Source organism: Zootoca vivipara, chromosome 3, assembly GCF_965207765.1.
Source record: "Zootoca vivipara chromosome 3, rZooViv2.hap1.1, whole genome shotgun sequence".
NCBI classification, from domain to species: Eukaryota; Metazoa; Chordata; class Lepidosauria; order Squamata; family Lacertidae; genus Zootoca; species Zootoca vivipara.
In genome coordinates, this window is record NC_142586.1 from 17801143 (window position 1) to 17815024 (window position 13882).

Below are 13882 nucleotides of genomic sequence, written 5' to 3' on the forward strand. Positions count from 1 at the left end.
TGGCTGAGGGAGCCGGCGTACAGCTTCTGGGTCATTTGGACAGCATGACTAAGCCGCTTCTGGCAAACCAGAGCAGCACACGGAAACGCCGTTTACCTTCCCGCTGGAGTGGTACCTATTCATCTACTTGCACTTGACGTGCTTTTGAACTGCTAGGTCAGCAGGAGCTGGGACAGAGCAACGGGCGCTCACCCCGTCGTGCTAACCTTCTGATCACCAAGCCCTAGGCTCTGTGGTTTGACCCACAGCGCCACTCGCATCCCGGAAAAAGAGTACTGTACCTGTACTCCTAAACATTTTTTAAAAAGTGATTGTGCTGGATAGGCTTCAGAACGTGCTATGGAGTGTAGTAGGGCTGAATTTCAGGCAGGAGAATAAGTCACATGGTTTCCAGTTTAGAGACACATGGGAAGGATCTCTTTGCCATAGCTGTACTTTTCAGTTGGAGGGTATGATATAGGTCAGCGTTTCTCAACCGGTGTTCCGCGGCACACTACTGTGCCGCGAGACGCTGGCTGGTGTGCCGCGACGAGAAGGGCGATTTGCATTGTCACGTCGCTGACCCGCCGGAAAGGAAGTTGGCTGGGTACGACGCGGCCGCCAGGCACGTGACAATGCAAATCGCCCTTCTCGTCGCCGCACGTCGCGGCAAAATTTAGAGTCGGCATCCAGCCAGAGGCCAGAGAGGGCGCCACCGCCGCCTGGGGAGGAGGAGGCAGGCGGGGAAGGCTGCGCAGGGCTTCCCTTCGCCGGGCCAGAGCGGCGATGGCTGCCTGGGGCGGCTGGGAGGGAGGCGGCGGCAGCTGCGCGCCCATGTCTGCCCGCCTGGGGTCTGTGCGTGCCGTCGTGTCCCCGCTCGCTCCGCAGGCTCTGCGCCTGGTGGGTCCGCCTGGCTACCGCGCAGCAGTTCTTCAGTGGCATGCTTTACGTCTCCCCTCCAAACTAAACTAAATATAGGGCGGCACAGAGTTGGTGTGCCGCGGGATTTTTTTTCATAGAAGTGTGCCGTGGCCCAAAAAAGGTTGAGAAACACTGATATAGGTCGTAGGATGTCCCTATTTTCACTGGGGAAATGTTGGAGGGTATGACAGGACGTCCCTATTTTCATCGGAGAAACGTTGGAAGGTACGCCCCTATCCGACCCCAGAGCCGTCTGAAGGCAACCCTGCATAGGGAAGTGTTTTGTTGTTGTTGTTTTTTGTAAAGTTTCAGGTTTTATTATGTTTTTATATATGTCGGGAGCCGCCCAGACTGACCCACCAGTCAGACGGGTGGGAATATAAATCGTGGGGGAAAACACCATGGCGGAAGGGGACGCGTCCTTCTTTCCATCGGAGAAAACGTGGCGACGTGGCTTGCTTGCTTGCTTGGAAGCCCCACCACTTCAGCACCAGGTGAAAACGTTAAAGCCGCCCCCCCCCCAAACAACCCCACCCCAAACCAAGGTGCCAACCCTGGGGAGGGGGCGCCCTCCTTAACCCGCCCTCCCCCAAAGTCAACCGTTCCGGAAAGAGCAGAGCCAACGGCTCCCTTGGGCCTAACCTCCCCTTCCTTTGCCGTTGACGCGCCTCTTAGCCTTCCTTCGGAGTCAACGCGGCGGCGGCGGCGGCGGCGGCGCTTGGTCCCACAGGCCCGCTTCCTCCGGCGCCGTTTAACGACTCCCCGCCTCGCGCCCGGCTGCCTTCGGGCGTGGGAGACGCGGCTTCCTCCTCGCGAGGCGCACGCGGCCCTTGGGCGGCACTGGCGCGCTTTCCCCTCAGGCCTCCTCGCGGGGGCCCTTCTTCCCACTCAGTGTAACTCGGCGCTTCTTGTTTCTTCTCCCCGGGGAAGCGGGCGGCCGTGGGCGTCGCGTTTCCCCCTCAGAAAACGCCGTCGAGCCGCTTCCTCCTCCTCGCTCAGGGCCGCTTTTCCCTGGGCTGCTGCCGCCCTCACCTTCCCAACCTGGCCCCGAAGCCGGCGGCTGTAGTTGGAAAGGCCGCCCCGTCTTCGTGCCTCTCCTCAAGGGGGAAGCCCCCACCCTCGGATTCAGTCCCAGGTAAACGGGATTGTGGGGTTGCACCCCGAAACCGGGGGGGGGAGAGAAACTGCGAAATTAAAAACGGGCCAAAGGAAAGGTTTCGCCCCAATTCCTATCCTGCTTTCGAAGAGCTTCGGGGAGGCGAGGTTTGAAATAAGCCTCCTCTCGCTTCTCTCCCCCCCCCCTAAAAATATACGGTATTGGCTTGTTTCCTCATCTTTTATTATGCTCCGCTTGACTTTCCAAGAAAGTCGGTATTTTAACTACCCGGAAGAGAAAGGAGCTGCCATGTTCTGCAGCCTCCACCCCCCCCCCCAACCATCCTATGTGTGTATGTATGTATGTATGTATGTATGTATGTATATGCGCATACTGATGGGTCTTTGGGGCCCCAATAAAATACTGGAGAGGGCCGGGCCTCCCCACAGTTGATGGGTGTTTTAAAGAAGGTTGGAAAACGTTTATGGAATACAGTATATGGGAAATAATTGTGTACAGCTGAAAACGCAGGCAGCATTAAGATAAATTCAACAGTGTAAATAAGTTTTGATGGATGCAATAATCATGGAATACTGAATGGTAATAGTTTTTGTAAAATATGCAGGGATTTATGATACATAAAATGAACCATGGAAAGCGAAAAGGGGACGTCATTGATATCTTAAGGATATAAAATTTGTATTTTAAATTGTTAAACAGAAAATTTAATAAAAAATCAAATATACACAGATACATATATAAAAATAAAGTTGATGGGCATTGCCATTCAAATGGTGTGTGTTGCACACCACATCATGTGACTGATTATGCGGAGTGGGAATTACCTCCCCCCCCCGTATTTTATTCCAAGTTGACATCCCTCTATCTATCTATCTATCTATCTATCATCTATCTATCTATGAAATACCAGAGTGGTAGCCCCGTTTATCTGTTGCAGCAAAATAACCTCCATGTGGCACCTTAAAGAGCAAACAAATAAGCTTTCGTTAGTCTACCCCGGTACATGCGTGCAATGTTATCTGCAGTTTAGTATTCATAAGCAGGGTAGATGGGTTTAAAATGTGGCCATTTGCATCCTGATTTATGCTCAGCTTGATCTCAGTCTGGTTTCCCAGTGGTGCTGCTTTGCACATTTCCTGGAAGCAGTCATGCAAATGTGACCCCAGAATCACAACGTAGTAGAGTTGGAAGGGACCACAAGGTTCATCTAGTCCAACAATGCAGGAATCTTTTGCCCAATGTGGTACTTGAACCCGTGATCCTGAGGTTAAGAGTCTCAGGCTCTGCCGCATGTTAGTTACCGGTAGTACGATTATTGTTTACATTTCCTCGTTTTTACAAGCAAGCTTTGTATCTCTACAAGGAAGCTTTGTATCTCTATTTTTTGCTTGCTATCCTTTTATCTATACAGTAGATGGAATGTATTTAAAGGAGCCTATAGAGAGCCTTTCTTAGGACCAGCATCTTTACTGTTTGTGAGGCTAATAGTCCAGTCCTGAACAGGTCTACTCAGAAGTAAGCTCCATTGAATTCAAGTGGGACTTTTGCAAGTGAGTGGAGGTCTTTAGCAGAAACAAGGAACATAGGAATATGCACACTAGACAGTTCTCTTCCTTCCTGTGTTGTTCATTTCTACTTCACTCTGCCTTCACCCAGCTGCACCTTCACAAAAACAAAATATGCCCATTGTCCAGGTTGGTCAGATTTAAAAAAGAAAAGAGGATAGTGTTCCTGCATCTTTAATAATGGTGCAGTAGGGGGATTTTGAGCCCTATATTGGGCAAAAGATTCCTTTATTTGCAGGGGGTTGGACTAGATGACTCTCATGGTCCCTACCAACTCTACAATTCTATGATTCTGTTAAATGTACGGAAGCACTGTCCTCTTTTTTGAAAACCTGGCTATTTTACAAGAGGTTGAAACAAGGTTTGATAGTTCCTGGGTAGACTATAGCACAGGCATAGGCAAACTTGGCCCTCCAGTGCTGGTCCTGCTAGCTAGGGATGGTGGGAGTTGTAGTCCCAAAACATCTGGAGGGCCGAGTTTGCCTATTCCTGTTATAGCAGTTTATTTTTATAAAGTGAAAGTGAAAGACCTGCTTTCAGTGCAAGTATTCATATCTGAAACATATTAAAATGTTCTTCAATTACACAGAAAAACCTTTTACTTGATGGATCTGGTAAAAGCACTGATTCAGTTGAGAGATGAACTGTAGGGCTATTTAGATTATTTAATATTTGCCTAGATGTTGTTTAGTCATTTAAAAGAAACTTTGTGTTTGAATTTTAAACTTAATAGAAACAGTACAGTTTCTATTTTTAATTGTTTTTCTCCACCCTGATAAATGAGTGCAGGGGGAGAGAGGGAAAAGATGGTTTGGTCAAGTGTTCATGGGATGGAAAAAAAATATCGATTAAAGCACAAAAACGCACACACTTAAGATTTTAAACTACATGACTTTTCCATGTTTTCTTCAATGCTTTACAGATTTTTTTGACTCCTCTTCCCCCAGCTGTTGCTGGACAGATGAAAAGCTTCTGTAAACATTTTGAGATATGGCAGGTGAGATAAGATTTTTGAAAAATGTTTTGAAGAGAAGATGAAGCAAGAACAGCCGTTTACTGGTCTTTCTGCACTTTGCATACATCTTGTCCCTTTAGTTTGTTTACATATTATTCTACTTTTGGGTGATGTTAAAAAAAAAGTCATTATACAGCACTGTCTCATGTGATTTGCATGCAGTTGAGATCTTCCTTTTTAATGCTAACTGCAACATGTAGGGATGACTTTCCAAAACATTGTGAATTCATCTCTCATGTCTTATTACTTCTTGTTAATTTCATAAATTGTAGCTCTCTGTCCATTTCCCCCCTAAATTGCTTAACTTTTTTAGTCTCCTTCCAGTTTTCTCTAGTTTCCTTACCTGTACTAGAACTGAAGAATGCATTCCCCCCATGTGATAAAAGAAATCATTTGATTATTTAGATGACTCAGAACATTGGATTGTTAGTTATGTGTAGAAATAGGCACTGTCTGAATAATCTTTTGAGGCTCAGCCATTTAGGCTTAGGGTATCACTTAAAATTACAGTATAGATTTGATTATATTTATATTTATATATTAGAAAGATTTAGAGACGGCTTAATCAAAAAACTATTTTAATTAGTCTACATAAAAATAAATAGTTACATAATTTCCAGTAATATATAAAGAGAAGCATGGTATTCAAATATGATATTTCATTTGATGTATTAGATAAATATATTATACTTGAGACTTTGAGTTGGTGTGCCCTATTGGCAGGGAAATCTGAAAACTGGAATGGTATCATCAAACTTGGCGGCAGAACTGTTAGTTAAAGTCATTTATTACCTGATTATGTTGAACTTTATTTTGGTTTTCCAGGTAGGAGAGTTTCATCTTTGTCGACAAAATTTCTAGATGTAGACCTGAAGATTACTGACGTAAACTACCATCCAAAAGAAGTTCTTGTGAAATTTCAAGGCAGATATAACACAGATTGTGAGTTTGACTACCATATATTGCAAAATGAAATACAGCAGGTATCTAAAGTGAAAGACAGTGTTGGGATTGGTGAGTTTTGTTTAGTAGAAGACTCTGCTTGTGGAGAATGGTACAGAGGAAGAGTAGTACAAAAGAAGAACTACATCTATGAAGTATTTCTTATGGATAGTGGGAAAATCCTGGCAGTTGATGAGACACATATTGCTTCTGCTATTGATGAGTTGTTTCAACTTCCTCCCAAGATGGTTTGTGGGATTTTTGGAAATATACTGCCAATTGAAGAAAAATGGACTCCAAAAGCCCTGAATTACTTTTCATCATTAATAGACTTGCAGATTAAAGGCCAAATACAAGCCATTCTACCACACCAAACATTTCTGCTTGATGTGCCAAAAATCACTAGTGATGTGGTTGAATTAAAATTAGGCAAACTTGTTGATGGAGATACATTCTGTCTTATTGTAGAAATGTTAACTGAATTGCCACAAGAGCTGCTTTGTAAACAGATGCCAGATCTCCTGCAACAAAAATATACAAGGCTGGATTCTGTATTATGTAATGATCAAATTCAATCGGAAGTTCAACCAATTATGAATAACCTTCAGCCACTTTTATCTGTTGGTGGGATAGAGAAAGTAAAAATATCAGTGGCGGTCAGTCCAAGTAAATTTTATTGTCAACTGCTGCAACACCAGGTGGAGATGGATGAGTTGACAGCAAACATGTCTTCGTGTTATGAAACTAGTACAGAAAATGTTCCATCCTGTGAGAATCTAGGAGTCCTCTGTGCAGCAAGACGGAGAAATGGCCAGTGGCATAGAGGAGTGATACAACAGCTGCTTTCTGATAACAAAGTGAATATTTGGTTTATGGATTTTGGCAGCTATGAAGCTGTGCCTTCCAGTTGTGTTTTAAAGCTTCAACCAGAATTCATGTCAGTACCTAGGTTTTCAGTTCCTTGTGCACTTTCCTGTCTTAGTTCTCAGGATGAAACTGTAAGAAACGACCAACTAAAAGAATTCAAGGAGGCCTTGTTAAGACAAAGTGTTGTTCATGCCCGCATTGATTTATTCAATGCTGATGAACATTTGTATTATGTTACACTTCTTAAACAAGAGTCTGCAATGCATTTTGAACATCTACCACAGGGGAGTGAAGTGATTCCAAAACCTGACCCATCCTTTAAGACCAAAAAACTCTGTACAGGTGAGGATATAAAAATCTCTGATACAGATCCTGTTTATGCTGACTCTGTTCATAGGAATACTGTACAATCAGGAGATTCTTCAGATGCAAAAGGCACTCATTTAATCTGTTCTCCTTTAACAATTCCTTGCAAAAGAGCAGAAATACAAATCGGTTCTGTCTGTGTTGCTTTTGTAGTATATGTCTTGAATCCATCAAATTTTTGGGTTCAAACTATTGATTGTCGAGATGAGTTTGAAGCCTTGATGAAGAAAATTGCAGCTGTGTATGATACAAGTGAAACAGTTGATAAGATTCTAGAAAATCCAGAACCTGGAAAACTATGCTGTGCCCGGTATAGTAAGGATATGCATTACTACAGAGCTGTTATCAGGGAAGTGATGGACAATAGTATTGATGTTTGTTTTTTAGATTTTGGCAATACTGAAACTGTACCACTCTTCAATGTGAGAGTTTTGCTTCCAGAGTTTCTAGAATTACCAGCTTTAGCTGTTTGTTGTTCACTTGCTAATGCATTTCCAATCGAGGACATATGGATTAAAAAAGAAACTGACTTCTTTAAAAGCATTGTGTTTGACAAACCGCTCACACTGCATGCAATTGCACAAAAAAACAATAAGTATATTGTCAGTGTGCAGTATATGAATGACTCAGAACAAACTGACGTCGTTTTGTCCATGGTTCAGGCTGGATATGCGGAATATTGGGAAGTAAAGCCAGACCCCTTCCAGAACGTCGTGGGAAATTCTAAAATGCAATGCTCAAAACAAAAGATATATAAAAAGAGTGGGCAGAAGAAGAATAAATTGCGGAGTCCTCTGACAAAAGAGCGTGCTGTTACCTTCCCGCGGTGGGAAAACACTCTTTCAGATAAATTGGGAAACACATCTGGGAAAGGTGATACGCCGAACCCTTATAAGGAGTATCGGTTTAAACCAGGAAGTGTATTTGATGTCGTATGTTGTCGTAGTACTTCACCAGGTAACTTTTTCTGTCAGATACGATCTAAACTGCCAGAGCTATTTAACTTGATGCTACAAATTCAATTTTATTACAACAATCATAAAAGCCCATATGAACTTGGACAGTATGCCTGTGTTGTGAAACATTCTAAGGATGGGAAGTGGTACAGAGCTGCTGTACAGCAACATGTGTCTGAGACAGAAGTTGATGTAGTATTTGTAGACTATGGTAACCAGGAAAGAGTTTTGTCAAAAGACCTCCAAGCTATTCTTCCAGAATATCTGGTCTTGGAATGTCAAACATTCAGATGTTGTCTTAATACGGTCACTGAATCCTTAATGTTTGACCCGTACAGTTGGACTGCAGAGGCATGTAGAGATTTTGAGCGCTTTGTTTCATCTTCTAATGATCTGCTGACCTGTACGATTTCTGCCCTAATTCTTCGGAGCTCCAACTATTTATATAATATTGTTGACTTACAGACTCCATTCACTACTTCACAGCAGTTTCTCTTAGAATGTGGTCATGCTCAGTCTCGCTCTTTTGAATTCGCAAGGTCCCTTGTGCCACCATTCTCTCTGTACACATTTTACTATTCATCTTTTAACATGAAAATTGGAAATGAAGAAGGGGTGTGTATAACACATATATACAGCCCTACAAAATTCTATTGCCAACTAAATAGAAATGCAGATGCTATAGATAAACTGTTTGAAAAGATTGCAGAGGTTAGTCAAATGACAGGCTATACAGACCAGATAAACACTTGCAATTTATACTTAGCAAAATATTTTGAAGATGGCCTCTTCTACAGAGCTTTAGCATCTCCTATGGGCTCATCCGATTACTTGCAGGTATACTTTGTAGACTTTGGGAATAAACAATCAGTAGCAAAAAGAGAAATGATTCCTATTCCAAATCATGTTTCAGAATTATTATTTACTCCTATGCAAGCTATCAAGTGTTACCTTTCAGATCTAAAAGATGTTGAAATCACAACTGAAATAAATACATGGTTTGAGAAGAACTACTTGGGGAAAGAAATGAAGGCAGTAATCGTATCTAAGGAATCTGATGGGCAGCTTGGTGTGGAGTTGTACGATGGAGATCTACAGATAAATAGGAAGATTAAAGAATTATTGAAGCACACACAAAAAAATGGCGCTGACCCAAAAATTATAAACACACCTGCAGAAAAGACTGTTGGAGACAAAAACATGTTGCATAAAGTAAAGTCAGAAGCAGTTAAAAGAAAAATTAAATATGAAGTATTTGGTTGCAAGAGAGAAGCAGAAAATGAAGCAAATCCTGGCAAACAGAGAGCTGAAAAAGGAATTGCAGTTGATCTGCAGAAACCGTGTACAAGGTTTGTAAAGCTCCCAGCAGCCTCAGATAATACAGAATTGGCCTTACAAAGCAATCTGAGACAGAGATGCAAAGATACAGATTGCGAATCTTGGAGTGACTGTGATAGCCCTCCTCAGGGTTTGAAGGAGATGCCTCCAGATAAAGAGTTGCAGATCTTTAAACAAAAATATTTTGGAGAAGAAAGGAGTAGTGGTACCAGGCAAAAGTACACAAACCTTCCACAGCATCATATTCAGGCAAATTCCAAAATGTTAGTTTATATTTCTTCTATAACTAGCATGTCAAGTTTCTATATTCATCGTGCTGAGGATGAGAATGAAATTGTGCAGCTTGCTGAGAAGCTGAATGGAGGCTCACTGGTTCTAGAGCTAGAAACACATGCTGAACTCGAAGAAGGTGACATGGTTTTAGCAGAGTACGAAGCTGATTATTGCACATATAGAGCTGTCATTAGAGGTATTAAATCAGAAAAATCTTTTGAAGTAGAGTTCATTGACTATGGTAACTCATCAACTGTGAATGCATCAAAAATATACAAGATGGAAAAGGTTTTCTTAAATTTTCCAAGACTCAGCGTACACTGTTTTCTTAGCAAAGCAAGATATGCATTTCCAGATGAAAGTTGCAGTAGTGATATGACTGCCTGGATTGCCAGTAAAGTAAATAATCAACTATTAGCGTTAGAGTTTTTACAACAGCATGGTGAACAGTGGGAGGTTGATGTATTCTGCCATGGAATGCCTATGATCAATGAGTTAGGTTTACAGAATATGAGTCTGTTAAATCTTGATGAAGTCGTAAAACATCTTCTAATAACAGATGTAGATACTGATGGTAATGACCAAAGTAAAAAATCAGAAAGCCGAAATGTGTCTGAAGTATTAAAAGCTGGACATCCTTGGGAGAGCCACCCTAAGATTCCCTGTCAAAAAATAAAGCCTGGACAGCTAGAATTGGCTGAAATAGGTCACATTTCAAGAGATGGACATTTCTATATAAAATTGAAGAAGGATTCACAAATATTTTTTGATTTAAATGTGATGACTACCCAAGAAGCTGAGAAGAACTCCTTGCTTGCGGTGGAAAATATTCAAGAAGGGTTAGAATGTTTGGCAAAATCAAAAGAGACCTTGAAATGGTATCGATCTGAAGTTATTAAAAAGTATGTGAATGAGGGTCACATGTTAGTTTTTTTCATGGACTTGGGAGAATATGAAATGGTGTCATTTCATGACGCACAGATACTTAGTCACAAGTTCAGGAGTATTCCCAGGAATGCAATGCCTTGTAAATGGGTTTGGGCTGAAAACATAGTGGACATGTCTCTTCAAAGCGTGTTGAAGATTATAAAATACCAGGAGATCAAGATCTTGTTTCTGAGATACCTAGAATCTACTTTCATGTGGGAAGTAGATATTTTAATAGATGGGAGTCTGCTTTTGGAATACTGGAATCAAAGATCTTGCCAAAGGGTGCTGGAGAAATGTAACTTACCAGAAAATATAAAAATGGGCAAAACAATGCCTAAATTGTCATTCAGACCAAATTCTGTTTCCTGGGCACCATTCCAGAATGATCAGTACTATCCTGGGTTTGTGACGTCTGTCACTGATCCTTCAAACTTCTGTATCCAGTTAGAAGACTCGTTTAAGTCTCTAAATGCTTTGTTCAAGTTACTCTCTGACCTTCCAGAAAACCTGCCTACAATTCCACAGGAGCTTGTCGTTCCTGGTACCAGTTGTTTGATAAAGATTGGATCTAATGAAAAGTGGAACAGAGTTGAAGTTTCTGAAGTCTCCAAACTTTCTAATCTCTTAATAGTTACTTTTATTGATGATGGGTTATCAGTTCCCATCCCCATTTCTGATACCCACAAGCTGAAAGTTATCCCAGAAGAGCTTGCTAAATTACCCCGATTATCGTATCCTTGCTCTTTGTTTGGAGTGTCACCTGCTGATGGGGAACACTGGAGTGATGAGGCAAAGCTTAAAATTCAAGAATTTCTTAGTAGAGAAGGTCTCACATTTAAGCTGGAACAGTGCCACAGTGGGCAGAAGCTAGAGGCTGTTGTGTTATGTGATAAGAACAATGCAGCAGATATATTGGTTGCTTCCAGATGTGCTGTGTATTCAAAAACTCCATATTCCTTTGGTTCAGTTAATAGTGCAGAGCTTCTTCCATTGAATTCACAGATATTATGTGATTCATCACAAACATGTGGTCAGAAGAATTTGGGTACACAGATAGCTTTGCTGTCAGTTGGGGAAAAGCCACAAAATTCAGGTTTGCAACTCGGTTGTGCTTGTGTTAATGTTTTGAGAGGGAACAGCTCTAAAGGACTGTGTTCAAAGAAAAAAGAGTGGCACAAAGCTTGCTTACACATTAATGGAAGAATGACTGAAACTCGGCTAAAGTATGACAAGAGATTTTGTGAGAGAGAAAGGCGACTCTATGGTACAGGCATACTGTCAGAATCAATCCACGAAATGCATGATCTTATGGGACTGAGCACCAAGATCGATGGGATGCAAATTTATGAAGAGAGCCAATCAAATGAATGCTTCACTAGAAAGGTCAGTTTCAAATATCTTTTAAAACTACCTTTGTTCTTTCCTATGTATTTAATAAGAAATATATCAAATCCAGATGTAAATGCAATGAGGCCTGGGATCCAAAGAATCATGTACTTAGTTTTCCATGCCCAAGGAGGGGGCACTGTGAACTTCCATGAACACTGGGATCAGTTGCCCTATGTAGTAGTAGTAGTAGTGGTAATGTTTATCATTTATACCCTGACCATCTGGCTGGGTTTCACCCAGCTTCTAGCTTCTGGCACATAGAAAAATATGATAAAATGTCAAACATTAAAAACTTCCCAATACAGGGCTGCCTTCAGATGTCTTCTGAAAGTTGTGTAGTTCTTTTTTTTTTTAATTTAAAAAAATACTTTATTGAAACGTTTAAAATCAAAACAGCAGAAAACAAACAAGACATTTCTCCATAATCTTAAAATCACATTTCAACAAAATGATTACATTTCATACACATAAATAATATTACCTTTATAATTTTCTCGCTTTATCTTCAAATAAAAGTAACTTCCAAACTCGCACGCACCACTTTACCATACTTTACTCCAGTTTCTTGCGTTGTTACACCATTACAATTTAAGGACCTGAAAATTTAATTCTTTCCCCTTCAATTTAATTTCTCTAGTCCTCCCCCCCTTACTTTAAGTTAAACAGATCACTAGCTCCGTCTTAATATCCTTTTTCTGGAAATAATCCTCTAAGTATTCCCATTTTTTGCTAATTATTTGCTTGGATTTATTCCTAATTATTGCCGTCATTCTATCCATACTTATAAAGTCTATTAATTTTATCTGCCATTCTTGTATCGTTGGAGCTTCGGCTTTTTTCCACTTTTGCCCTATCAGCAGCCTCGCCGCTGCACACGCATAAAGAAAAATGCTCTCCCTATCCTCGGGGAAATTTTCAGGAATCAGACTTAGCAAAAAATATTCTGGATTCTTCTTAAACGTAAACTTCAACATTTTCTTCAGTTCCTCATACACCTCTCCCCAAAATTTAAATATCTTATCACACCCCCACCAACAATGTAGATAATCTCCCACCTTATTCTTACACTTCCAACAATTCTTATCCTCATTCTTATATATTTTGCCTATTTTTTCCGGAGTCAAGTGCCACCTATATAGCATCTTCATCATATTCTCCTTTATCCCGGTGCAGGCCGTAAATTTTAATGTTCTCTTGCACAATCTGTCCCACTGGACTTTATATATTGGCCTCCCCAGGTCTTGGGCCCATTTGATCATTGTACTCTTTATCTCCTCATCCTTCAACTCCCATTCTAGAAGATATCTGTAAATTTTTGATAATAATTTAGAATCGTTTTCAATTATTAATTCTTGTACTTTCGATTTCCCTTCTGGGAAACCTATCTCCTTGTGTTTTTTAAATAGGCTCTGTAATTGAAGATATTGTAACCAGCTGGTACAGCTGGATTTGATCTGATCATAAGGTTTCGGCCTTAACTCCTCATTTTCTTTAATTACTACATCTTGGTAGGTTAACCAAGTTCCCTTCTTACACCTCCCCCCCATTGCCGTCATTTCTAGAGGGGAGGCCCACCAAGGTGTTTTCGGCTCTATTAGGTCTTTAAATTCCTGCCATGTCTTAAGAATCGTTTTTTTAATTATATGGTCTGAGAATTGTTTGTACCTTCCTCCCTCCTCCTGTAACAAATAGGTATGCCACCCGGTTACATTTCTAAATCCTTCTACCACTAAGGTCTCCTCATCTTCCAATAACAGCCATTCCCTGATCCAACATAGACATGCGGAGGCATGGTAAATTCTGAGGTCCGGGACCCCCCAACCTCCTCTTTCTTTAATGTCAGTGAGTAATCTGTACTGAATTCTTGCTTTTTTGCCTCCCCAAATAAATTGGCTCAAATCCTTTCTCCAATTTTCAAATATTTCTTTTTTCCCCACAATGGGCAACATCTGAAACAAAAATAATATTTTTGGAAGGACCACCATCTTAATTGCGGCCATTCTGCCTGAGAAAGTCAAATCTAAATCATTCCATCTTCCCATCTCCTTTTTTATTTCCCTCCATACTTTCCCATAATTATTTTCAAAAAGTTCTATATTTTTGCCACTAATTTCAATGCCTAAATATTTAATTTTCTTTACTATTTCCCATTTTATAATATTTCCCAATTTTATAATTCCTTCCTTCATTATATTTTTAACTATCACTTTAGTTTTATTCTCAT

At 40.9% G+C, this 13882-nt stretch overlaps 1 protein-coding gene across 1 annotated transcript; it reads left to right on the forward strand.

The window, feature by feature from the left end:
* The first annotated feature begins 4504 nt into the window (after positions 1–4504).
* TDRD15 (tudor domain containing 15) lies at positions 4505–11618 on the forward strand. Its single transcript, XM_060273289.2, is given in 3 exon segments — positions 4505–4579; positions 5423–11575; positions 11578–11618. Coding segments are annotated over 3 exon segments (6201 nt in total). The 5' UTR covers positions 4505–4572.
* Positions 11619–13882: the final 2264 nt, after the last annotated feature.